Source organism: Drosophila nasuta, chromosome 2R, assembly GCF_023558535.2.
Source record: "Drosophila nasuta strain 15112-1781.00 chromosome 2R, ASM2355853v1, whole genome shotgun sequence".
Taxonomy (NCBI): domain Eukaryota; kingdom Metazoa; phylum Arthropoda; class Insecta; order Diptera; family Drosophilidae; genus Drosophila; species Drosophila nasuta.
Window position 1 is genome coordinate 5996116 of NC_083456.1, and position 24992 is coordinate 6021107.

A 24992-nucleotide genomic window follows, 5' to 3' on the forward strand; every position below is an offset into this window, starting at 1 on the left:
TTCCCCTTTTACACATAAATATGTAAAGCATACTTTCTTGTGCAGGATGGATTTATAATTGTACAAGTTTCTTCTGACTTCGAGTAGTGAAGTATGCGCTACATATTTCATTTTTTAATTTACTTGGTAATAGAAATCGGAACAAGCCTGACAGATTGACGTGAAAGCTATTGTTGTAACATACTTTTTTCAATTTTGCCGGTTTTTTTTTTTAAATTTGTATTAAAGCATTAACAATTTAATTAAAAGTAGTTATGACCTCCGTTATCTTATCTACAAGTTAGGAGTACATATGTATGTGTGTAGATTGCACTTTCTTTTCTGAGAAGAAATCCATGAGAAAAATAACTGTAGGGATTGCGCTTTACTCTCCGAGAACCAAGGTATATTAGCGAAATCGAATTGAGTGTGCCGATTCCTCTTTCGCTGGTATTTATGACTGTGTGATTTTTTGTAAATATTTAATATTAATTTTATTTTATGATTTGCAAGCTATTTTAATTTTCTTTTGTTTCATAAAACATCAACAAGTGGTCGCTTCAATTGTGACTTGTTAGGGTCAATGGGAGTAATATATAGTACTTGCTGTTGTCGTCGTTAGAACTAGATACATAGTAAAGTAAGGTTAGCTCAAACAGCAGCGTAGAAATATTGTCATAAAACATTTTAATAGTTATCATCATTTTAGAATTGTATAATTTTGCTAAATTTACATTGATTTGTTGGGATTCTTTTAGCTATACGTTTTATGAAAATTCCATACATGATTGTTGCCACTATTATTGCATTACGTGTGTATTGCCTACTCTACGGCACTCCGTTTTATATTGTTTTAGTTATTAAAGTGCTGCATATTTTTTGGTGTTATCCAAATAAAAACCGGATCAAGGGAAATTTTGTAGGTACATTTCTTTGTAAAATGATTTAACTCAATGTCAAAAAATAATGAAAATCAAAGGCAAATAAGTGTAGTAATCCATCCAGACTCCTGCAATAAAAATAATGATTGATAGGCATATCGTGTATAATATGCGACTTTTATTTAAACATAGTTCAGCATATTGCCGCCCCTTATGTTATTTACACAATTTATAAATGAACTATTTGTATATATAAATATATAGATTGATTTGATAATCTGTACTAAATAAACGCCGCAAGCAATTAAATGAATGGCTAATAAAATGTACGCCTTAAAATATACATATAATCATACTCATACATACATAAATATAAAGTTGCTTTTCAAATGTACAATAATAGTTACAGCACGAATGCATCTCTTTTTTCAGATTTACTTAAAATTTTACAAAATTAATTACACAAATTAAATTTGGGACCAAATTGAAACTAGTTTGGAATGCTTTACAAATACGATCATCTCATTTTTGTTTAAATCAACAATGAATTGCAACAATAAACACAATTATACGATAATGCCGCTCTTAAGCCCGAAATAAATATTAAAATAAAAGATTCGGCAACAGATATAACAATAACTAGGAAACGAGCATCATTTTTTTATAGACGGATCAAAATATTGCAAAGTGGCTCTCACTTAAGCATAATAAACATATATAGAGTTTCTTGTTCATTAATCGTTAATCATAGTTTATAGGTGTATGGCGTCTATATTCATGCTGTGACAATATATTCGACGGGGTACATTTATATCAGATTTAACAGAGTCTATTTAACGGGTATAGCTTTAGGTGTTTATGTTTAGTGATTGGCGTGGGACACAACTACAGGTTTTTTCTTAAATTTACTATATAGATGTACATACATATGAGAGTATATGTACGCATTTTTCACACAAGTTATAGTATTCTTTTTCTGCTTTTGTTTCACATTAGCTTTTCTCTGAAAATTGATTTTTTCGCGATGTTGTTATCTTTTGCATAATTATATATATAAATATTTTGTATACATATCAATAGTCAAACTCATTTGTTTTTTTTTGTTCTCGTTATATAATAATAATAATATTATAAATATATATATATATGTATATATTTATGTATTTCGCATTCAATTCTTTGTGTATGCATAATGCTCAACATATAATAGAATTTGTTTTTGACATCTCATTGCATTTCATTTCGTATGTAGCATAGTGTAAACATTAATAATTTCTTAATTTTCTCTTCATGAATTTTAATATCTGCAAATAATTGTATATTATTTTATTTTATATTTCTGTATATATATTTACGTGTGTGTGTGTGTGTGTGTTTGTATATTATGTTATAATGTTGCCTGCCTATGAGGTTATAGCGCTTAATGTGTGTTTGCTTTGTGAGTGCAGTGTACTGATGGCGCCTTATAACGCTCCAAATGGATCCAGCGGAACGTTTTTATTTCCTCCATTCAGCGTTGCTTGCGTGGGTTGCATGATGCCCGTCGCTGATGTGGCCGCATTAGTTTGCGGCGCCCCCATCATCGTCTGTTGCCCCCCAGTCAAAGGGGCTGCCTGTGCCATCATATTCGGTTGCTGCTGCCCCATCACCGGCATGCCCTACAAAGTGTCAAAACGATTAATTAGTATTTGCAAATTAAGCATCGCAGCAACTTCAATTCATGCTGGGGTAAATGACTAAGACAGACGCAACGTCTACGAATCGGTTTTGGATAGAGAATCGTTATAACATAGGTAATAGTAGTAGAAGAGTTGTAGGTTTTAGGGAAGAGCCGCCGTGAGCTTCTACATAGTGAATAGATGGATAGGTTGGTTGGGTGTTAGTGAGTTCTACAAATCAAAACAAATCAATTGGAAATTTAATTTGAACGCAAAAACTCAGAAACTTTCTACACTTGGAAGTAATTGAAAATAAACTAAGATGTTTCTACAATATAATTTGTCATAGTTTTAAATGCGGCGAAATATCATAGGCAAACCCTAGTATATAGTGGGTAGTATACGTAGATAGTGGGAGACCATAACCATAATAGAGAGAGAGAGAGAGAGATAGAGCAACAGTTCTTGTAACTCAGCGTAGATTGAGAGTGGATAGTGAAGTCGTAGCTCAAGGTTTTAGGAATATGTAATTCGAAATTAAAATAAAGTACACACATAATCAAAAAATAAGAGAATAAAACTGAAAATATAAATGTTAAATCAAATGAAAGCAACTCATAAGTATAGTAAGTATTAAGTATAAACATTTATTTTATATTTGATTATGTTGTTCAAAGTAGTTTGTAGTACGGTTTGCGGTTTAGTTGTTTTTTTTTTTTGGTTTTGGTTTTGGTTATGTTTTAGTTTTTATGTTCTTTTCTTTACTTCGTTCTTACCTGCATATAATTTGGCATTACAGGATAACTAGCATGTATATACGGATGATTGATTGTGATTGGCGCAGGACTTACTGTCATGCCATGTGCCTACGTATTGCATATTGATATACACATATTATATATAACAATAATAATATTTTTATATATATAATTATATATAGCATATATTGATATATCACAAACACAGACAGCATAAACACAGGCGTATCGTGAGTTTCGTTATTCATTTTTTTCAATTCGTTTGGTGTAATTTTTATTATTTATTTTGATTTTAATATTCATTTTTGGTGGTTATTTTTGATATGTATCGATTTTTTTTTTTGCAGTATGCGTTGGATAGTTGAAATATAAAGCAACATAAAATAAAGAAAAGAAAGTGATAGTTTATATATAAGTATATAAGTATATATATTAAGTAATACAAAAATGATAAAGGAAAAGAAAATTAAAATGAGAAATATGTGTGTACATACGATGCGTATGCACGATTTTGAGTATATATGTTTTTGTGTATAATACGGAATCGTTTCAAGTGAGGTGAATTGTATATTTCTGTAGGGGAGCTTGATCATATAACTGCTTTTCAGACCTACGCATACGAGGTGTGCCACAAATGTTTGTCCCTAGTGCTTGGTGTTGAACTTCTTGTGGGTGTAAGCGTGTGTTTTGTGTAGTATTTTAGGATGAGAAACATGAACCAATATAGTAGTCATAGTTTGTAAATAATAGCAATAAATATTTATGTTGTATATGAACAGTAAGTTTTACAACTTGCAACAACTTGGCTCGGTCTGGGAGAATTTTGGCAAGAGCAAATTTCACATCCCAATTGTTAATGCCGAAGAGTTAAATTTATTAAAAATGGCACAACATCTAGATTTTTTTTAGCTTTACATAACATAATTTTGGGTTAATCTTAAGTCAAGTATAAGTTTCACACATATCAATATCACAAGACAGTTAATAAATAAACCAAGTAGCTCTCAAGTTGTAACTGCAAATGCGATGTGCAATAAATACATTAAATACAAAATATATTATAAATTATTGTAACAGATTCAATTAAATGAGAAAAGAAATAATAAAAAGGAATGAAACTTGTTTTGTACATAGGAGGAGTGAGCCTAAAGTGTTGAGTGACACAAACTTATTATATCAGAATACAGCTCAGAACAGATTTTCGAAATCTGTAACTGATCTGTCCCTTGTTTTGCTTTTGTTTTTGAATCGGTTTAGAGTTTTGCAGTGTTTCTGGGCACAAATTCCGCAATATTTCTTTAATTCTTTTGCTGTCTCGTTTACTCGAACTAATTAGAGGCAAAGTGGAATATCGCATTTGTTTCGTTTTGTAGTGATTTGATGTAGTAGTTGTAATTGTAGTACATAAGTAGTTGTAGTAGTAGTAGTAGTAGTTCGGTTGAGTAGAGAGTAGAGTTAGTAGAGGCATAACTCACCATTGGACGATAGCCAGCACCAGTTGTAGCCGCCATTGGTTGTGGTGTCCAATTAGCACCTGGTTTCGCTGTATTTTTAGGTGAATTCCATTGCACGGGTCTATGAGATATAATGGGGTAAGAGAGTAATGATATAGAGAGACGAAATCAATGAATTTGATTCGATTTTCTATTTACATTGCTAAGGGGAGGTTTGGAGAATCTCAATTGCAAATACTCGAACAAGTCGAGTAGTTTAATGGACGGAACTATGGGCGGTTATAATGTACATATATGGAATATATGATTGGAAATGATATTGGATGGACATTTACTTTTGGGGATATTCAAGATTCGATATTTATCAACGTTGATACTCAATACTTGGAACTGGGAAGCGAAGTGCGAGTAAGTTTTCGGCTATCTGATTAATGCTATAATGATGATGCTTTTTCCACATTATTGTCTCTCAAGCATTCACTTTCAAACACACACACACTCACGCAAACACTTAACACACGCATAATGTTTTGTTATTTGATTTTGTTATTGCTTTCGGTTCATGTAGTTTTAGTCATTTTTGCACGTTTTTACTCACTTTGCACTTGCCGTTTTATTAATATTTAAATTATCAACTAGTGACATTAGTGAACTATCCAGATCGCCGGTTATTATCTTCCCAGTGCTAGCTGGCTGCTGTGGTTGCTGCTGCAGTAGATGCTGTTGTTGCTGTTGCAGATGTGGTTGTTGTGAATGTTGTAGTGAGTTTTGCTGTTGCAGTGTCAGCCCTGGACTGCTGCTATTGTATCCCTGGAAGACGGCACCTGTGGCGACAACGTTCATTTGATTGCTGTTGCTATTTGCTGTGGCCGGTTTGAGAACATCACCCAAAGCATCAAAGCCTTTTATGTTGTTGTTTTTGTTGTGATTTTTATGATTTTTGGCAATATTACATTTGTTTTTGTTTGTCATAGTTGCAGTTGTTGTTGTGGTTGTTGTTGTTGTGGGATAGCCAGCGCACCGTTTAGCAAGACATTTACACAAAGAGACATACACAGTATTTGATGTATAGAGTATGAGACAAATGAAGCCCATCAGAATGTTTTCATTGAGTTATTCGCGTTTGTTCAATTGTTTTGTTTTGCCAGTTTTGTTTACACACACACATACATATAATTATATGTATTCATGTATATATATTATTTAAGCGTTTTATGAATAAATGTCGTAATTTTTTACATAATGGATTTGTGCCACCAACATTAACGTATTGTAAACATGAGACAATGTGAGTTATCGTGTCAAGATTTTTTGCATTTTTGTTTTTGTTTTTGGTTTTATTGTATTACGTACATAAAGAACATAAAAAAGAGAAGAGAAAAATACGTTCACAAAATAAATAAAGTGAATATAAATGTTTTTTTTTAGTGCAAAAATTTCTATATAAATGTCTAATGAATAAATGGTTGTAGGTTTGATTATTGTTAATTATGCATTATAAGTTAGTTGATTAGTATCTATGCCAAGCGTGGATATTTTTTTAAATGTTAATACACAGGATTAAGGATTAAAACAGAAAGCAAGCAAAAGCCAACCCCAATTTTATTTAAAGAAAACCTATAAAAAAAAGTAGTACTCAGGAAAATCGTATTAATAAATACTCCTAATTATTTACTTTATCATGAGTAACAATAATACTTTGTAAAACTCGAATGACCTATCAAGATTAGCGAGTCATTTATCTTTTTCTGTATAAGTTTATATAAATCACATTTAACTATTCAATAGCACAATCACGCAATTTTTCCATAAATTTATGATATTGAAAGTAAATTTCATAATATTTACAAAACGAACTGATAATAACAAATAGTACAAAGGACAAAGATCGTAACTTAAAATCTTAGGTATTCTCAGCGACTAGATTTGACAGATAAATATATGTTCAGCTTAAATTACAGAGTCTTCTATGTTTTCAAAATATACAAGTCACAAGACTCTAGAATTTAAAAAGATACAGATACATATTTTACGAGTAGACAGAACACAATTGCAGAGAGCTTATGAAACAAATTCGACACCCTTAGTCGGGTGAATGTGATTTGAATATGATTTGTGGGTGTCTTCAGCACTACAAGCACAACAAAATGGTGGTGACTATTAAAGCTTTGTACAATAACAAAGCACATCATATAATATTTCGTAGTGTTGTGACATTTTTTGAATAGTTTGTTTTACTCTCTTCACGAGAAGTTCACCTGTGGGAAATTGTGCCATGGTGGAAGCAGATAATAACGCCGAATTATCTTGATAATATTGTTGTTGATGTTGTTGCATATAAAACATCGATGCCTGCGGTTGATGATGATCCGGTTGGTCCACAAAATTACCAAAGGCAACACCTTGGGGTTGCATATCATCGAAAAAGGGATTTGGTAAGGACGACGACGACGTGGACGCTGATTTCAGTTAACACAAATACGTATAGGATTTTTTGGGGGGATAGCCATAAAAACAATATAATTAAATTATAATAAAAGTAATATTATAAAATTGTATAATCAAAAAAACTGACAAAATTCAAAATTTTTTAAATACAAAGAATTCTTATTCACACATACGTCGAAACCACGAGCACAAGTTTTGAAATGTTTTGTGTGTTTCTTCTGTATATTTTTGAAACTATGTTTAATCTCTGGGCTTAACTAACATCTTGGGATATAGTGTACATAAAATCTGATTGAATTGTTAATTAAATTGTTAGTACAACATGCTAAACACATGAGCAATTAATATTGAACATTAAAATTGATTGAGTGCATTTGGTTAGGAGACCACCGCGCCATATACAATAAACATAATTCCAATTAAATTATAACCCAATTGAGAAATTGGAGCTTCGATTAGTCTTAAGCATAATTGAATTACATAAATTGCATTGCAGTTTAAATTGAATGGATTAATGAGAACATTGCTAACTGGTTTGAAGGGAACTTACCTGCTGGTTCCGTATTACCAAAAACAGACGTGAAATTACTATCGGAAACGAATGCATTTGTAGCAGCAGCGGAGGAAACTGAAGCGCCATTGAAACCTATTTGATTTTATATTTGTTTTGGATTGGAATTGGTTTTTTTTTTGTGGTGTTTTTCATGGTCGTTGGACATGTGTCAACATTGAGATTTAGGTTTGATCAAGTCGTGTTTTTCATTGTTATCATTGTTGTTATTGGTTGTATTTTTTGTTGTTGTTGTTGTTGTCGTATTTGATTAGGGAAAGAAAAAAGTGATGAAAATGAAGAGTAACAATACATTAGAGAAGAATTCAAATGAAAAAATAAACTTACAAAATAATATATTACATAACAACGAAACTTAACGTTTAGCAAATAAATGAAATTTATGTTATTTATGATGAGATTTATGTGCATCGAAGAAATGTGCTTTAAGACGGCCAGAGAGCGATAATCGCTTGATTTTCGTTTGGGTCTGAGACAAGAGCTACAAGACAACATGGGTTACATCTATACATACATATGTATACCGTTATGTACACATGTATATATGTATATATAAGCTACAATTAAACACCTAGCTATAAAGCACACACTTAACAAACTCAATAATCAACCTAAAAAATGTACTTAAGAAAATAATAAGAAAATTATAGCATGCTACCGTTATTATGCATCCACAAATTATTGGCATTTAATGCAGCACCTGTTGCTCCTGCGGCAGCGGCAGCATTGCCACCGCTATTGCCACCACTGGCCTCAAACATGTCGGCGAAGGGATTACCCAACTGCAGCAAATCATCGGATGCCTTTGTGGCCGACGCCTGTGGCGCCGATGCTGCAGCAGCAGCGGGCTGTGCCGACGCAGCACCAAACAGATCAACTATCGGCTGACCAGCCTGGGCGGCTGGCGGTGACGATAGGAATGGATTTGTTAGTGCAGCGCCAGCAGCACCGCTACTGGTGGGTGACGACACCTTGGACTAGCAATTGAAGGGGAAAGAGAAAGCGGAAAGAATAAGAAATAGTTTGATTAATTATGTTGCAATCAAGTATTAAGTGCCACTTACTTTGTACTGATTCATGGCGGCCTCCTCTTCGGCCAGCACCTGAGCTTTCAGCTGCTCATCAATGCCATTGGTGGTATCAAATTTACTCGATGCAGCTGCAGTGCCAAATGCCGAGCTAGTTGAAGAGAGCGCAGAAACAGCGGATTTTACATTCGTGCGTTGATAGCTTCTCAATAATTGAAGAAAATGCAACCAAAATACAAAATCATAGAACAAAGAAGTAAACGTAAACTCAAATTAATTAATAATAATCAAACCATAATTATGAAATCAATATGTAATACAAAATTGAAAGTAATTCATAATAAATTAAATTGGAATTAGCTGGGAACTTCAACACACCTTGACGATTGTGTGGGCGTATTGGCAGCCGACACCTTGCGTCCCTCCAACGTAGCCAAGTGCTGCTCCAAGGCATCCAGCAAAGAGCTGGGTGCCTTTGTCAAGTCGGGAATATCTCCCTTATCAATGCCCACATTCTGAAAAACAATTGAAGTGAGCTTTATTTAGTAATAAATTATGATAAGACGGCTTACCTCGGCCACTTTAAGGAATTCGCCAACGCGATCCATGCGAACCAAGAACTTCTTGTACAAGTCCAAAGCATCGCGAGCCTGCTTCTTATTCATATCAAAGTATTTCTCCAGTAAATTGATAATACCATCATTATAGCAGGCAAACAAACGAATCAAATCACGGAACAGCAACATAAAACTCATATTGATGACACCTGTGTAACAATATACATATAGGGTTAATACTCAGATTTCTGGCTGTCAATCTCATACGCACCATTGGTCAAATCATTGGACTGACAATCAAACTCCAGTAACCCATCCAATTGTGCCTGCAAAACTGGCAACGTCTTTAAGAGTTTGTCCGCGTTCATGTTACGCAACGATCCCTCCTCTTTCCTAATGGTTGAATGGTTAAACAAGTCAATATTGAGGTCTGTATTTTGAGCTGTGTATTTTACTTACCCGCGCTTCACTTTGCAGAAGTCGAAAGCCATGGCGCGATAGGAGAGCGACTTCTCATTCAAATACTTGGCATAGCGTCGTATAAAAGGCGACATATCATAACCTGTTGAATGTCCGAATTATAAAATATTAACATAGATTATATGGCGAATGAAGTGCACAATAATATTTCGCCAATCTTACGATCGTCAGTTAAATACTTTAACAAATTTAGAAATCCAAATATGGAACTTTTCAACATGAGTGTTTAGTTAGGGGTTAGTCAATTTTTGTATCTTGCTTGGGAAGTTGTTTAGTATACAGCCATGGCCAGAAAAGTGTAGTTGTGTTGTTTTTCGATTTCGTTTTCATTTTAGCTTTTCTTGTTAGTCCTACACCGCTATGGAACTTTTCTGTAAAATACTCACCCATTCTGCCACCTGGAACGCCCATGCCACCATCTGTAGTATAGGTTTTATAATTCGCATATTCATATTTATATTTATATTGGAAATCAAGTTGATTTCGAATTATCATTAATCATTATATTATGGATGTAAGTAAGCAGCGCATGTCGAGACACAATATTATTGAAATGTTATCATTAGAACGGATACACATTAATGATTAAGCCAAACGCAATCGCAGCATTCACATATGAGATAAAAGAGAGTCAATGAGAAGATAAGAGAGCGGGAAGAGAAGAGAAGACAATGTAAGCATGAAAATTGAATTATTTCAACTTTTAAAATGTTTGTTAAATGTATTGCGTGTATTTCTTGTTCAATGACGTGAGTGTGTGTGTTAGAAAGCATCAATTGTTTCGCATTCGCATTTAGTTAATGGCCAGTTGACCAATTGGCCAATTGGCATTGATATCCGCGTTGATGGAAGTATATGAAGTGTGTTCGGCTATACCTTGAACAGTTCCTTTATCCAGAAAGGAGCTGAGATTGAATGTCGAATTGCTCGATGCGAGATATTGCATGAAACGCTGAAAGAAAAAGAGCAAACAAAAAATATGATTGCAATTAATAACAAAGTCAATTATATATCCTTTTGCTTGTGTCGTTTAATAATATAATTATTATATATTATAGCAAATAATAAACATTACGAGTAATGTGAAAAGTGAAGAAAATATACTTAAGCTCTTTAGAATAGCAATAAGTCAGATACAAATATTTTGTTATATTGGCTTTTGGTTTTTGAACGCAATTTTAAATTGTATTGTTAGAAATATTTTTACCGAATAAAATCCAATACACAATTTTAGAGCGCTAACAAAAAAGGATATTCCCTTGTGGAACTTATGAAATAACTGGATTGGAACCTTCACACATTAAATGGAAAACCGTAAAGCATTAACTCCCAAGAGAAATTATAGTCCCTAAGCTTTCGAAGCATTTTCAAAGGAAACCAGATAAGTTCAGATCGCCTACGCTGAAACAACAGAAAAGATTGCAAGCTTGTCGTAGCAAAGAGCCGGCCAAATAAAAGAAAACAATTAACAATGCTGAAAATATATAAAAATACGATAACATGAAGAAGCTAACAGCACGCAAAGCGCAAGTAAGAAATCAAACAAACAAACGGGAAAAATACAACATAAATAAATAAAACAGAAAGGAAAATGACAACAGTCAACCGACAAAAAACAAAAAGCTACAGCGAACGTGACCTTTTTATAGTATAAAAAAAGCAACGCCCCACAATTACGAGCAATTCAATGAAAAGTGAAAAGAATAAAAGTAAAAGCATTTTGTGGATTATGCGTAGTTGACCCGAGTTTCGTTTTTTTTTTTTTTTGTTGGGTGGTTAGGCTAGTGAAGGGTGTATTGAAGTATATTTAAAATACAAACCTCATTGCCATATGCCATCAAGTGATGTGTTGTTATCAGCGATTTATAGACGACCACCCAATTGGCGTTCTGTGAACGCTCGATAAGTAAATTGGCCAAATGCGGTATCGAGACATTCGGTTCGTTTGTGCAATGCACCAAATCTGCAATGAATATAAGAGAAAAACAATGATTAAATTAAAAATATTCCACATACTATATAAATGCTTTAGCTGTTATCATCTCGAGTCGCGACTTGCGACTTATCGTCTGTTATTTTATGTTCGTCGTCACAATACAAAATATTTATGGTATGAATACTACTATATGAACGTATAAACAGCGATAGCTATGCAAATTTACGAGTATTTGATACGCTATTGTCTCTAGGCAACTGTCCCAGTAATAAAATGCATCCCATGCACTGAGTATTACATATCAATTATTAAAGAATCCCCCCACATGGTAACAGATAAAACAGGGCAGCTTCATCGCTGTCATTTTCTCTCTCTATGTTTTTTATGGCTATCGCTATCGACTGCTTAATTTAAAGAGGGGCGTTAAATTACATATGGAGCTGATGCTTTGAAATCGACTCGGCAAAGGCTGCAAATTGTGCAAGACAATCATACAACACGCCCCATTTGAATCATTTGAATCAATTCAATTATTGAAATCGGTTTGTATGTATGTATGAATACATCAATTGAAATATACACGTATATACCCTTAATAATACAAGATATTCCCCATGTTGTAAATAATTTAACTGGTTCCAAGAGTCGTATAATAACAATAAAGTCACAAATCTCAATGACCGGAAAAGATATGTTCATGAAGATATGTATTTTATTTTATAAATAAGGACATTGACGATATAGGAATCGCCATCTATATATTTTTTTAAACTGATCGGTGACTAGCTGCTTAAACTGTTTCTAACTGGTTTTATAGAGTTTTATATTTTGTGTATTTATTAGCAAAGAAAATGGAATGAAAGAGTAATAGTGAAAAACGAAAAGTATTCTTTACATTAATTCTACCTGCTGTGTAACCTGAGAACAGGTTTCTTTAATTTTTATATTGAGCCCGCTGCGTATAATGGGCAAACTCATGATTGGAATTTATTTAATTAAAAAAGTGTTTTAGACTAAATTTTCAGACTCAATACAATTGTTTTCTACATGATTCTTATATATCTTGAGCTTAGATAATTTGACTTTCTAAGTCGTTTCAATTTAGGAAATTAGAGGAAAGATTCCCTTCCGCTCAGTGACGCGATTCGTCATTTGTAACTGGAGCATGACGAGGGCTCTCTTTATGCATAAAGTGGCCGCAAGCCACAAAATACTATAAATAAACCAAACATAGCTTGATTATTTATTTATACGCTTTAATTGCAATAGAACAACAAACACACACACACCTATGCACAAACATACAGTTAGCGAATGACACTCAAATTGTCATTACAGCTTAAAGCTGTGCTCATTATGTGCCAAGTGAGTACGAATAAGTCCCATGCATGTGAATGTTTATGTGTATGTGTTTGTATTCATGAAAAGTTTCTCATGAGTCATTGGACAGCAACAACAAAATTGCAAAAGTGCCAAAGAAGCGGCAACGCAAACAAGAAACAGGTCAACATTCACACACTTTCACGAATACTTGTGTATGTGACAAGTCACAAAAACCAAGAATCTAATAAGACATCAGATTTATCCGATTGGGAAATGCAACATAGCTGAACATAGTTTTTTATAAAAGTCGTGTGCATAAATTTTAAAGGCATTGACATCGTTGAAATAACAACAACAACAAAAGTACCAAGGGTTGTCACACTTACAAACAGGCACTCTCATTGTAAATCACACCACACGTGCAGCCGTGAGAAAGTGACGTAACATTAGAAAGAGAGGCCCAAAAAGCACTGAGAGAATACAACACAGCAAGGCAAAGAGACCACAAAACAGCAGCTGAGGCATCAAGTGCAGTACACAAACACATACACACACATATGTACATATATTGTTTTGTAAATGTGTGCGGGTCGCTTGAGCACATTTACAAATGTAAGGGACATGATAAAAATTACAGTTATGCGAATTGACGATAAGCAAGATAAAGTGTAAGAAACTGCAGCCCTGGCCCTACAGAAAATGTATGTAGGAATGAAAGTATGAATGTACATATATATATGCATAAACATTTATACATAAGCACGCACATATGAATGTGACGATACAAATCACACGAAGAAAAAAAAAGTGCCACCCATTACAAAGATGTGGGAGAAAAAACGTTGAGATGCTTGTCTGTGTAATTGAATGAATGGAATAAATTTTTGGGTATTTGTAGCCACACACAAACATATCAGCACACGTAAATACATATGCTTTTTTGTGTGTGTTTGCATGTATAAATGAGTCTCTTTTTTTTTCTTTGCACTTACAATCCAAATGCTTCTTCTTCGGCCCAATGCATTCCTCCGTTGTGGCCTTGCACACAGACTTTGCCAGTCCTTGGCCAGCAAGGCTGTGACGAGCAGCCAGCAGCCTGTCGTTGATTGTTTGCCCAGCCATAGTCATGATGAAGCTGTTCTTATTTTTACTGTTCTTTAATCACACACTCTTTATATTTCCAAACTAATTTGATTATGTGCACCAAAGAATGGACCAAAAAACACACTCACACACACACGAACACTGATACGCACACAAGCACAAACACAGACACACAGGCGACGTATTGATATTGATTAGTTGTTGTGGCAATTGGTGTTTGCTGCGAAAAGAAAACCCGACTAGTTGGTGGTGCACAAACAATTGATTTGTTTCATCAGCTCCACACTATTAGAATTAACGTCGCGTTTAATGCACTCTTTAGCCGGTGCGTAACGTTTGCTTGTAACGCGATCTTTTAATTCTCTATTTTTTTGCCACAAATCGATAATGGCGACCAGCACTTTTGCAGCCGATAAGAATAATAGTTGGTGTGCAATCGAGAGATATTTGCAGTGAAATGTTAAAAATTATCGATATTCCTGAGTACACTCCCGTCATAGTGATGGTACTCCTGTTAGTTCACAAATTATTAATAATGTATAATTAAAATGATTTAATATGAAAATTAATGGACAAATTAGAGTATTATTTTTAAAATATCATAAGCTCAATTTATACGTTGTTGTGTGGTCACACTGTTTTGATGATAACAAGTGCAGCATACTCGATAAACGATAATAATATTTTTATATCGCCTCACAGAACCATTAGAACTTAGCAAATTGAAAAAAAGAAACAAATAATTTTTAGCAACAATCTATGTGACATACCCAAAATTCAACAAGACGGGTTGCTTAAAAGTGTAATAAACACGGAATTGTAACAGTTAGCAACAGCTAGTAGTGTTAGCAGATGTGAACCGCAGCGCAAAAAAGGCGCAACAAATACACGCACAATTCGCTTGCAACTCCAATTAGCCCACCAACAACAACAATAACAGTCCAAGGATGAATGCACTTCGGCAGTTCTACATGGAAATTCCAATAGTAACGCGAGCATACACCACTGTGTGTGTCCTCACAACATTAGCGGTGGTGAGTCCTGAATCAGTGAAATATGAAATGCAATGCAAATTCTTATGAGGCGACGCTGACGTGTAATTATTTATTTGTATTGGCAGCACTTGGACTTAGTGTCGCCGCTGCAACTGTATTTTAATCCCACATTAATAGTGCGCAAATTTCAAATTTGGCGCCTAGCTACCACATTCCTATACTTTGGCACAATTGGCATTAGTTTCTTCTTCAACATGGTGTTCACATACCGTTATTGCCGCATGCTCGAAGACGGATCATTTCGAGGTCGCAGCTCCGACTTTGTGATGATGTTTATCTTTGGTGGAGTCCTGATGACCTTCTTTGGCATCTTTGTCAACCTGCTGTTCCTTGGCCAAGCGTTCACTTTAATGCTCGTCTACGTCTGGTCACGACGCAATCCCTCGGTACCCATGAACTTTTTCGGAGTGCTCAACTTCCAGGCCCCCTATTTACCTTGGGTCCTGCTCTGCTGTTCCATGATCTTGGGAAATACCGTATGGGTTGATATCATTGGGATGGGCGTCGGGCATGTTTACTATGTGCTTGAAGACGTTTATCCGCAACTCTCCAACGGCTATCGTCTAATCAAGACGCCATATTTTCTGTAAGCAGCCCAGATTACCGTATTCTATTATCACTATTAACTGTATTTACAATTGCAGTAAAAGACTTTTCAATGAGCACATCGAACGCAATTATCAAGCAGCTGCCGAGGATCGTCCTGGTGGGTTTTTGTGGGGCGGCGAAGGACAACCATTGATACAGGAAGACGGCGAGGAACAGCAGCAACAGCCAGAGAATGAAGCTCAACCAGCTGCAGTTCCTGCGCAATAACCATTCTGATCCAGATCCGATATATTGTCTATAAGAGAAACTGTGTTTACTATGCGCTTTAAAAACAAACAACAACAAAAAACCACAAAAACAAAACTGTTAAGACCCCTCCGCCACCTATCACTTGGTGCTTGGTAAGATTAGATACATAGTGAATGAAAAACCAAAACAAAAGAAGAGAAATAGAAAAAAAAGAATTATAAGAGCTCTGCCATATTACAAAGCGATGTGGCGTGCAATAATAGTTAGCCAAAGTTAATTGAAGTATGTATTGTATGTATTTATTAATGCTTGATTTCTGTGGCGAGCGGCAAAAGAGATTGCGACTCAATTGTACTTTACAATTGGCCTTAAGTTTTCCTTTCATGGTAGATTTTCAGCACGTGTGATTATATATTTATATGTATACAAACATGAAAAAAAATAAAAGATTGTGAATATGTTTATGGCTGTTAGTTATTTGAATAGCACCATCTGCAGTGCAATAGAAAAGTAAACATGGCTGTATTTTTTGCCAGGATTACTATTATGACTCCATATTCAAGTAAATTTCACCGACCATAATCAAGTCCTATAAGAAATGCAATAGTTGTACGTGACGTAAGTACAATTTTGAAAATGGCGCCTTTAGTGTAGTCAATGCCAGTATTTTTAGAAGTGCAAAGCTGTATTTGTTTCCAGATTTAGCCGGCATAATATGTTTATACCTGACCATAACTGATTATACAAAGCTAGACATTATTCGTTATCCTTGGTAAATAAAAAATATAAGCTATGCACTGTACTGTGTGCCAGATTTAGATGTTGATCTGGCAACTGCACTGCCAGATGTCATACACATCTGTCAACGTGCAAGAGATCTGGCAGCCTCGTTGGAATACCATATGTTATAGTCATACACAATTCGCGTCATACAAATTCTGATTACAATTGTAAATAAGTAATGGATTTCGTATGGGTTAGTTCACAATGCTTATTATCGCATATTAAAAATATATTATATTTTATCTGTTTACCAGATGCCAGCTAAAAAACGAGCTCGCAAACCTCGTAAAATAGAACGGGAATGGACGCCATGCGATGTGAAAATGTTGATTCAATTGGTTGAACAACGGGAATTGTTATGGGACTCGAGTAAAGCGACACACAAGGATGGCAAGATGCGCGAAAAATCCTTTCGCGTTATCGCCGAAGCTATGAATCGCTCTTTGTCCGACTGCAAGGCCAAATGGGATAATCTCCGAGCACAATATCGAGGCTATAAGCTGAAAGCAATTCAAAATATGTCGATCAAATGGCAATACTTTGAGGCCTTGCGATTCTTAGATAAAGTGTGTGAACCCCAAAAATATAAGGTCAGTATGGTAAGCAAGCATTGTGAAACCTTTGATTAATCATTCTTATCCTTAGAACTCTTCAATTATTTGCAACGATCCATCAATGCTCAAGGTTGCCTTTGGCCAGAGTCACGATCAATACATGGAAGAACTGAACACCTGTTCTAGTTTCTTCTCTGCTGCTAGACGAAGAGAAAGGAAGGAGGAAGACTTACAGTCGGTGCAATTTAGCGACGATACTATGATGGCCAAAGCAAGAGCTGCTCAAGAACAAAACAGCACTTCAGCGCAAATATTTGGCGATTTTGTGGCTGATCAAATGCGCAGTCTGCGACCACATATAGCTGATGATTTAAAGAAAAATATATTAAAATTGGTACTTGAAGCACTAGAACAAAATAAGCACTAGACGCCTAGCAATACAACATTTCCAACTAAAATAATTAAGTTTAATATACAAGTATGTTCTCTTAACAATACAAAATACTAACCACTTCGAAACTCGAATTCAATTAAAATTTGATTATTAATGAAAACGTGCTAAAAAGAATATATATATTTCGAGCAGGTTCTATATATTTGAAGAAAACACAGTATAAGTATTGAAAACTAGAAATAATGCATAGGCTCGATTTAAAATATTTTGAATATTTGAATTTATTGATATTTTTTTGTAATGTATATATCGATAGAAATATCGATGTATTTTAAATTTCTGAACCTCAATCTTGATTTATTATATTGGATATTCTTGCAGTCAAGTAACTAAAATTATAAATTATATTATTTATATTTAATTTATTTAAAAAAAAAAAAGAAACGCCGACTCTTATAACCGAATGGCAGTTATCGCATGTTAAACAGCTGTTAACGCAAAAATGAGCATTCTAGCTGTTGTCAGCATTGCCACCTGGTTTAACTTCTGACAGTCTTCTCGAAATAGGAACAAAACATTGTGAGAAAAATACTTCGAGCCGGAAAAATAAATTTTGCGAGTACAACAACTTCAAAATGGATGTGGACGCTGCACAAAAGACGTGGGAGCTGGAAAATAACATACAAACGTTGCCAAACTGTGATGAAATCTTTCGTTACGATGCGGAACAACAGCGTCAAATAATCGACGCCAAACCGTGGGAGAAGGATCCCCATTACTTCAAGGACATTAAGATCTCGGCGTTGGCGTTGCTCAAGATGGTGATGCACGCACGCTCTGGAGGCACTCTTGAAGTGATGGGCCTCATGCTCGGCAAAGTCGAAGACAACACAATGGTAAGGGAAAATTAATAGCAATCTTTGCCGGTTAAAACTTCAAATGACTTGCAGATTGTGATGGATGCATTTGCGCTGCCCGTGGAGGGCACCGAGACACGTGTCAATGCCCAGGCACAGGCGTACGAGTACATGACCGCTTACATGGAGGCGGCAAAGGAAGTCGGACGCCTCGAACATGCTGTCGGCTGGTATCACAGTCATCCCGGCTATGGCTGCTGGTTGTCGGGCATTGACGTGTCCACGCAGATGCTCAACCAGACATACCAGGAGCCCTTTGTGGCCATTGTCGTAGATCCAGTTCGCACTGTCTCTGCCGGCAAGGTTTGCCTCGGTGCTTTCCGTACTTATCCCAAGGGTTACAAGCCACCGAATGAGGAGCCATCCGAATATCAAACTATTCCATTAAATAAGATTGAGGATTTTGGTGTGCACTGCAAGCAATACTATCCGCTGGAAATAAGTTACTTCAAGTCCGCCTTGGATCGCAAACTCCTTGATTCGCTGTGGAACAAGTATTGGGTCAACACTTTGGGTAGCTCCGGATTGCTTACAAACACCGAATACACCACCGGACAGATTATGGACTTATCTGAGAAGCTGGAGCAAAGCGAGAACTTCTTGGGACGCGGTACATATTCCTCAAGATTGCATAGAATGTATGTGTTTTAATAAGGCTTTATTATAGGAACTGATGTGAATGAGAAACGCTCGGAGGACAAACTGTCGAAGGCTACTCGCGACTGCAGTCGCTCAACCATTGAGCTCATTCATGGTCTGATGGCGCAGATTGTCAAGGATAAGCTCTTTAACAAAGTTGGCCTAGGCAAATAGGTCCCAACTGAAGACTTAGCTTTTATTTCCATTGAGATACATCTACGAATTCATAAAAATATAAATACTTTTAAAGAGTGCATTCTCCAAGATAAATGAAAAGTTCTTTTTACTATCGGACAACAATAATTGATAGATAAAAGTTTAAATCTTTTGTATTTCAAACTGCACTTACAAGGAACAAGGGAAAGTAAGGTATTAATTTCGAATAGAACATCTGCTATTCGATTTTAGATAACAAAAGTAGGAATGCATACTGTATTGGAATTAGGCAAGAAGTGGAAGTATCTTTTTATTCATACTTCCGGAGAGTGGGTGATAAACATATTAATGATAGGAAATTTCATAACTTAGCTAATGCATGCTTAGTATTAAAGAAAACTCTTGCTGAGCTACTGAGTCAATGACAATGAAGTAGCCATATTTGATACAGATTTGATAACTGAAATATTTAAGAATGCTTCCATAGACGTAATTTTTCCGTAAATGCAATGTTTTGTTTTGCTATGTAAATGCTCAATTATCATTGCGAAGTATTCCATCATTATAGCGTTATGTTTAGGAAAGCATTTGCGTGCCAATTGTCCAGCTGACGAAACATGAAGCCATAACTTACAGCATTGGCCACAAGTGAATTATCAACTCTGCGACTTGTTTACCGAATCGATATCAAGTCAACAGCCTGCAGCAAAACAAAAAAAAAAAACAATCAAGAGGAGAGAGTGTTAATTAAGTGCGCTGTCACGTTTATAGGGACAGGTTGCAGGCCTAAAAAAGTATATATCCTCCGCCCGTCAGCGTCTGTCATCCTTAAAATACACACATAACCGTTGTCATCAACTGTCAACATTTGTTTGCGGGATCCTCATAAACTCAGCCCTTAAATAATACGATGATATTTGCATTGTGGCTTTAAAACGAAAATGCCTTAAAATTAAACAAAGCAAACATGTTGTTATAATGATACACAATTTATTTTAATGCTCGCGCTATAATCGCAATGCGTTAAAGACAAGCTCTTCAATTGTTATTTCTTTTTGCTATTTGTCACTTTTTTTGATTTGTGTGACAACCATATGAAGTTCTGTGGATAAAGTATAATGAATTTCCGCCAATGAAAATGAAAATTCAGCCAATAACAAAAGCTGCGACATTCCAAAACAGCTTAAGCATATCATACATATAAGAAAATTTCCATTAGGCCAACACACGCAGAAAGCACCTGAGCAAAAAGAGCTTCAATCGTTTATCCTTAGAAAGAATATGCCTTTTTTATGGTTTCTCGTTTCTGTACAGATTGAAAGTACTTAAAACGAAGAATACATAAATTGAAGAAAAACAAAAAAAAAAATTATTTATTTTTTATTATATTATAAGCATATCATCACACTTATGCCTAAACATTAATAAGCAATTAACATAGATATAGCTTGTATAGTTTTCTAAAACGCTATTTCATGAAATTTAAAAATATTCCTGAGTTTTAATTATTAAGCAGAAATAACAAATAGGTGTTACTCCATGTCGAATGTCTATTACTAGTATTCTTAATATAATTTTCACTTGTTTTAACTTCTTTAAAATATTTTTATATTCTCATTTTTTCTCAACCGTTATTCATATCATTTTTATTTTTTTTATAATCAAACCATTTATTTTTAAGCTTGAGTGTCGAAAAGCGCAATTGCCAAAACTAGTGAATTACGAGACAATCACTTTGCAGCTTTAAAATAAATGAAATATTGGAAATTTAATACCAACAGTCGACTGTCCAATTCAACGTAAAAACGTTGTATTCTAAGCTGGTGGTGTCCTTAATCCCTGTGAAATAAACGATTGTCTAAAATGCAAATAACGCATTTTGTGCGTGTGAGTTATTGTTATAAAAGCAATAAAATGTGGTAAAGGGAAAAAAAGTTGTTCGTTGTGTAAGCGTTATCGAAAACGAAGCGTCAATTGGCATTAACAAGGAGCAATGACATGTAATGAAACATTGTCAACGGGCAGTCTGGGTCTGAGTTTGAGTCTGGAGCGGAGTTTGGGGTCTTTAATATTGAGTCGTTGACAACAGAAGGGTTACGAATGAAATAAACGAATGGCAAACGGAAATGTCCGGCAGTTGGCTGTCTGGCTATAAAAACCCCGGACAGCATTGGCACACGCTTCATTCGCAGGACGAACACGCGCCGAGAAAGGACACACACAATTACAAATATAAATCACACAAGCACAATACCAAAGCATCCTCTGGGAAGGCAACAAGAGCTAACGTAAAGGACATACAGAGTGCTGCGGCCTTTGTGGAAATTATATTAGGAATTTTCTTGTGTGCTGGCGAAATTAAATTATGTTGGAGTTATAAATAAATAATGCTGCGTGGAATGTGAGACGAAACTACAGGTGGCAAAGCGGTAAAAGGAATCAGTTTAAAATTTAATTTAAAATCTTACCTGTTGCTGTTGTTCTTTAAACGGATTCTAACCAAAGGTAAGTGGGGTTGAAGTTTAAAGGAAATTGTGTACAAATTTAAGGATTGCGTTAACCTAATCAAGGCGTTCGAACGAAATATTCGGAGGTAGATATAAATTGCAAAGCAAATAAGAAGGTATAGTGAAAATAAGAGGTATTGTAAAATGGGTGCTACTTTCTAATAGAAAGTAAAACCCATATTGTAAACAAATTATGGGAAGCTATTTGAAATTAACACATCACAAATTCTAGTGAAAATTATAAAAAATACATTCTTTTATTTCTTAACAAGCAAATCTATACTAATGAATTTTTAAGAAGACTATATGTATCATAAGAAGCTCAAGCTTAATTCTGGTAATTATACAATATTTATTAACTGATTAATTAAATTTGTTTTTTCAACATCAGCATTTGGAAATATACCGACTCTGTAGAGAATCTATTTTGTTTTATTAGTTTATTGCTGACAACAATATTCTAATTTTTAATATTTGCTGTATTTTAAATACTTAAGTAAAAGGCTATTTAGGAAGACAGAGAGATACTTCAGTTATTACCTTGAAAATTATTTCTCATTTAAAAAAATAAAACACATGATGTACATAATTATGATATTTCAAAAACCTGCTTGCACCCACAGACTACGATGTATGGCATGCTTTATGAGAGTGTCCAGCACTATGTGCAGGAGGAATACGGCACGGAGATCTGGGACAAGGTGTGCCGCATAGTCGACTGCAAGCACAACGCTTTTAAGACCCATCAGATATATCCCGATAAATTAATGCCGGACATTGCGGCCGCGTTGTCTGCTTGCACGGGACAATCCTTTGACTTTTGCATGAACTTCTTTGGCAAATGCTTTGTGCGCTTCTTTAGTAACTTTGGCTACGACAAGATGATTCGATCCACTGGTCGTTACTTTTGCGACTTTCTGCAATCTATCGACAATATCCATTTGATCATGCGATTCACGTACCCAAAGATGAAGTCCCCCAGCATGCAGCTGACCAGCATGGATGACAGTGGAGCCGTTATCTTGTATCGCAGCAGTCGAACGGGAATGTCCAAATACCTCATCGGTCAAATGACTGAGGTGGCCAGAGAGTTCTATGGCCTAGAGATCAAGGCGTATGTGGTCGAGAGTCAGAATGATATCACCGGAGGTACGGCGGGACCTATTAAACTAACCGAGGGCCCCTTGACTGTTATCGTCAAATATCGGCTGGACTTTGATAATCGCGAGTATATGGCGAAACGTGTGAATACAGAGGCGCATCCATCACAGCTCAAGATGCCCACGGTGAACATGAATGTGTTCCTCGAGCTGTTTCCCTTCACTTTTGTACTCAATCATGATATGAAAATTACTCATGCGGGTGAGAAAGTTGTGGAGACTTGGATAATGCACAATCCGGGTGCCAATCCCAAGGGCTTTATTGGCGCCCATGTCATGGATCTCTTCTACTGTCGTCGCCCCAAAGACACCACCATCGACTGGGACACTTTGATCCAAATGCGCGCGGTCCTCTTCGAATTCGAACTCATTCGCACCGGACACAATCGTGCCGCCTATGATGCGGTCCTCAATATGGACTTTGAAAACTACGACGACATGATGCTGAACGAGGCCCAGAGTATAGCTCTGGAAAAAGCCAAAAAATTCAGCGAGCGAGATTCGAGCGAACTGGATGATTGCGAGGGCGAAATTGATCCCGCAACGGGTGAACGACGAGCTTCGCAGGGACTGCGATCCATTCTACTCAAAGGACAGATGTTTTACATCAAGGATGTCGACTCCTTGATTTTTTTGTGCAGTCCTCTTATAGAGAATCTGGATGAGCTGCATGGAATCGGTTTGTATCTAAATGATCTCAATCCCCATGGTTTGAGTCGTGAACTGGTCATGGCGGGTTGGCAGCACTGCTCCAAACTGGAAATTATGTTCGAAAAAGAAGAACAACGCTCCGATGAACTCGAAAAGTCTTTGGAGTTGGCAGACTCTTGGAAGCGTCAGGGCGATGAGCTGCTCTACTCCATGATACCGCGACCAATTGCCGAGCGAATGCGAATGGGCCAGGAGGCTGTGTGCCAGAGTTTCGAGGAGGTCTCCGTCATCTTCATCGAGGTGATGAACATCTACGACAGCGGATCGAATAATGTTCAAGAAGCCATGCAGGCCGTCAACACCCTTAATCAGGTCTTCTCTGCGCTTGATGAAGAGATTATCTCACCCTTTGTGTACAAGGTGGAAACTGTGGGCATGGTTTACATGGCTGTCTCTGGGGCACCGGATATAAATCCACTCCATGCCGAGCACGCCTGCGATCTGGCCCTGCGTGTTATCAAAAAGCTAAAGAATCACCATGAAGCAGATATTGCCATTCGTGTGGGCATCAACTCTGGTCCCGTGGTGGCGGGAGTTGTCGGCTTAAAAGTGCCGAGGTATTGTCTCTTTGGAGACACTGTGAACACGGCGTCGCGCATGGAGAGCAGCTGCGATCCCTGGAAGATTCAATTGTCCCATTTCACAGCCATGAAGGTGCAGGAGGTGGGCTACAAGGTCGAGTCCCGGGGCACAGTCAAGGTCAAAGGCAAGGGCGAGATGGAAACTTACTGGCTGCTGGACGGACCTGAAGACAAATGAATAGAGTTTATTACATAATTGTATTTACTTATTACGAGTATAATCTTATTCAATATTTATATGATATGCCTTTATATTCAGCACCTGCACTGCAATTTCCTGTTACACTGTTTAGTTTTATGCATTGCAATAAATAATGGAATAATCTGTTTTCGGTGCATTTTAAATTGTTTTGGGACGATTATTGATTTTTCTATTATAAATTAGATTAAATTAAATCTTAAGAAAAGTCTTTTATTTTATGTTTCTTATTCAAAGAGTTAATTATGGTCTAATCTTAAATTAGGTTGTTTTATATTGTAATATCAAAAGCTCATAATAGTCTTTAATTTTTTTAAATAATTTTTTAGACAGGTTACCTATTAATTTTAACAGTTATCAA

General features: G+C 35.9%; 5 protein-coding genes across 24 annotated transcripts; 4 read left to right on the plus strand and 1 right to left on the minus strand.

The window, feature by feature from the left end:
- Positions 1-152: 152 nt before the first annotated feature.
- LOC132787558 (phosphatidylinositol-binding clathrin assembly protein LAP) lies at positions 153-14604 on the minus strand. 19 transcript variants are annotated; one of them, XR_009632555.1, is made up of 17 exons: positions 14066-14603; positions 11635-11777; positions 10691-10766; positions 10201-10233; positions 9794-9896; positions 9606-9727; positions 9350-9543; positions 9156-9292; positions 8814-8979; positions 8408-8726; positions 7729-7824; positions 6989-7189; positions 5329-5632; positions 4752-4851; positions 3295-3384; positions 2216-2518; positions 153-2164 (listed from the first exon to the last, which is right to left on the minus strand). XR_009632555.1 is itself a non-coding variant. In XM_060794672.1 (16 exons), the coding sequence occupies exons 1-16, from the start codon at positions 14199-14201 to the stop codon at positions 2324-2326; spliced, it is 2322 nt and encodes a 773-aa protein (XP_060650655.1). In that variant the 5' UTR covers positions 14202-14604; the 3' UTR covers positions 153-2323. The 19 variants fall into 19 exon arrangements, 17 of the variants coding, with proteins under 17 accessions (XP_060650655.1, XP_060650652.1, XP_060650650.1 ...); XM_060794672.1 differs by having other exon boundaries at positions 153-2518; positions 8450-8726; positions 8814-8928; positions 14066-14604; XM_060794669.1 differs by having other exon boundaries at positions 153-2518; positions 8814-8928; positions 14066-14604.
- A 252-nt stretch (positions 14605-14856) lies between these two features.
- LOC132787563 (derlin-2) lies at positions 14857-16490 on the plus strand. Its single transcript, XM_060794686.1, has 3 exons — positions 14857-15211; positions 15298-15818; positions 15877-16490. The coding sequence occupies exons 1-3, from the start codon at positions 15125-15127 to the stop codon at positions 16046-16048; spliced, it is 780 nt and encodes a 259-aa protein (XP_060650669.1). The 5' UTR covers positions 14857-15124; the 3' UTR covers positions 16049-16490.
- Positions 16491-16870: 380 nt separating this feature from the next.
- Positions 16871-17909, plus strand: LOC132787564 (uncharacterized). Its single transcript, XM_060794687.1, has 3 exons — positions 16871-17006; positions 17068-17403; positions 17459-17909. Exons 1-3 carry the CDS (start codon positions 16992-16994, stop codon positions 17792-17794), a joined length of 687 nt encoding a protein of 228 aa, XP_060650670.1. The 5' UTR covers positions 16871-16991; the 3' UTR covers positions 17795-17909.
- A 387-nt stretch (positions 17910-18296) lies between these two features.
- Positions 18297-19593, plus strand: LOC132787562 (COP9 signalosome complex subunit 5). The gene is made up of 3 exons (XM_060794685.1): positions 18297-18657; positions 18712-19288; positions 19346-19593. The coding sequence occupies exons 1-3, from the start codon at positions 18397-18399 to the stop codon at positions 19489-19491; spliced, it is 984 nt and encodes a 327-aa protein (XP_060650668.1). The 5' UTR covers positions 18297-18396; the 3' UTR covers positions 19492-19593.
- A 2084-nt stretch (positions 19594-21677) lies between these two features.
- LOC132785709 (soluble guanylate cyclase 89Da) lies at positions 21678-24761 on the plus strand. Of its 2 annotated transcripts, none has more exons than XM_060791931.1 (2): positions 21678-21978; positions 22604-24761. In XM_060791931.1, exon 2 carries the CDS (start codon positions 22610-22612, stop codon positions 24608-24610), a length of 2001 nt encoding a protein of 666 aa, XP_060647914.1. In that variant the 5' UTR covers positions 21678-21978; positions 22604-22609; the 3' UTR covers positions 24611-24761. The 2 variants fall into 2 exon arrangements, with proteins under 2 accessions (XP_060647914.1, XP_060647915.1); XM_060791932.1 differs by lacking the exon at positions 21678-21978 and adding an exon at positions 22256-22317.
- The last annotated feature ends 231 nt before the right edge of the window (positions 24762-24992 follow it).

Excerpts from the sequence above, each read along its gene's own strand:
- LOC132787558 (XM_060794664.1), bottom strand. The coding sequence starts at position 14,201 with ATGACTATGGCTGGGCAAACAATCAACGACAGGCTGCTGGCTGCTCGT. Across the intron at positions 9,897-10,200 it reads CGTTCCAGGTGGCAGAATGG|GTTATGATATGTCGCCTTTT; the intron begins GTGAGTATTTTA and ends GACATTCAACAG. Across the intron at positions 2,519-3,294 it reads TAATGCCAAATTATATGCAG|GGCATGCCGGTGATGGGGCA; the intron begins GTAAGAACGAAG and ends GACACTTTGTAG.
- LOC132787563 (XM_060794686.1), top strand. The coding sequence starts at position 15,125 with ATGAATGCACTTCGGCAGTTCTACATGGAAATTCCAATAGTAACGCGA. Across the intron at positions 15,212-15,297 it reads TCCTCACAACATTAGCGGTG|CACTTGGACTTAGTGTCGCC; the intron begins GTGAGTCCTGAA and ends TTGTATTGGCAG. Across the intron at positions 15,819-15,876 it reads ATCAAGACGCCATATTTTCT|TAAAAGACTTTTCAATGAGC; the intron begins GTAAGCAGCCCA and ends TTACAATTGCAG.
- LOC132787564 (XM_060794687.1), top strand. Across the intron at positions 17,404-17,458 it reads GTGAACCCCAAAAATATAAG|AACTCTTCAATTATTTGCAA; the intron begins GTCAGTATGGTA and ends TCTTATCCTTAG.
- LOC132787562 (XM_060794685.1), top strand. The coding sequence starts at position 18,397 with ATGGATGTGGACGCTGCACAAAAGACGTGGGAGCTGGAAAATAACATA. Across the intron at positions 18,658-18,711 it reads AAGTCGAAGACAACACAATG|ATTGTGATGGATGCATTTGC; the intron begins GTAAGGGAAAAT and ends AATGACTTGCAG. Across the intron at positions 19,289-19,345 it reads CGAGAACTTCTTGGGACGCG|GAACTGATGTGAATGAGAAA; the intron begins GTACATATTCCT and ends GCTTTATTATAG.
- LOC132785709 (XM_060791931.1), top strand. The coding sequence starts at position 22,610 with ATGTATGGCATGCTTTATGAGAGTGTCCAGCACTATGTGCAGGAGGAA.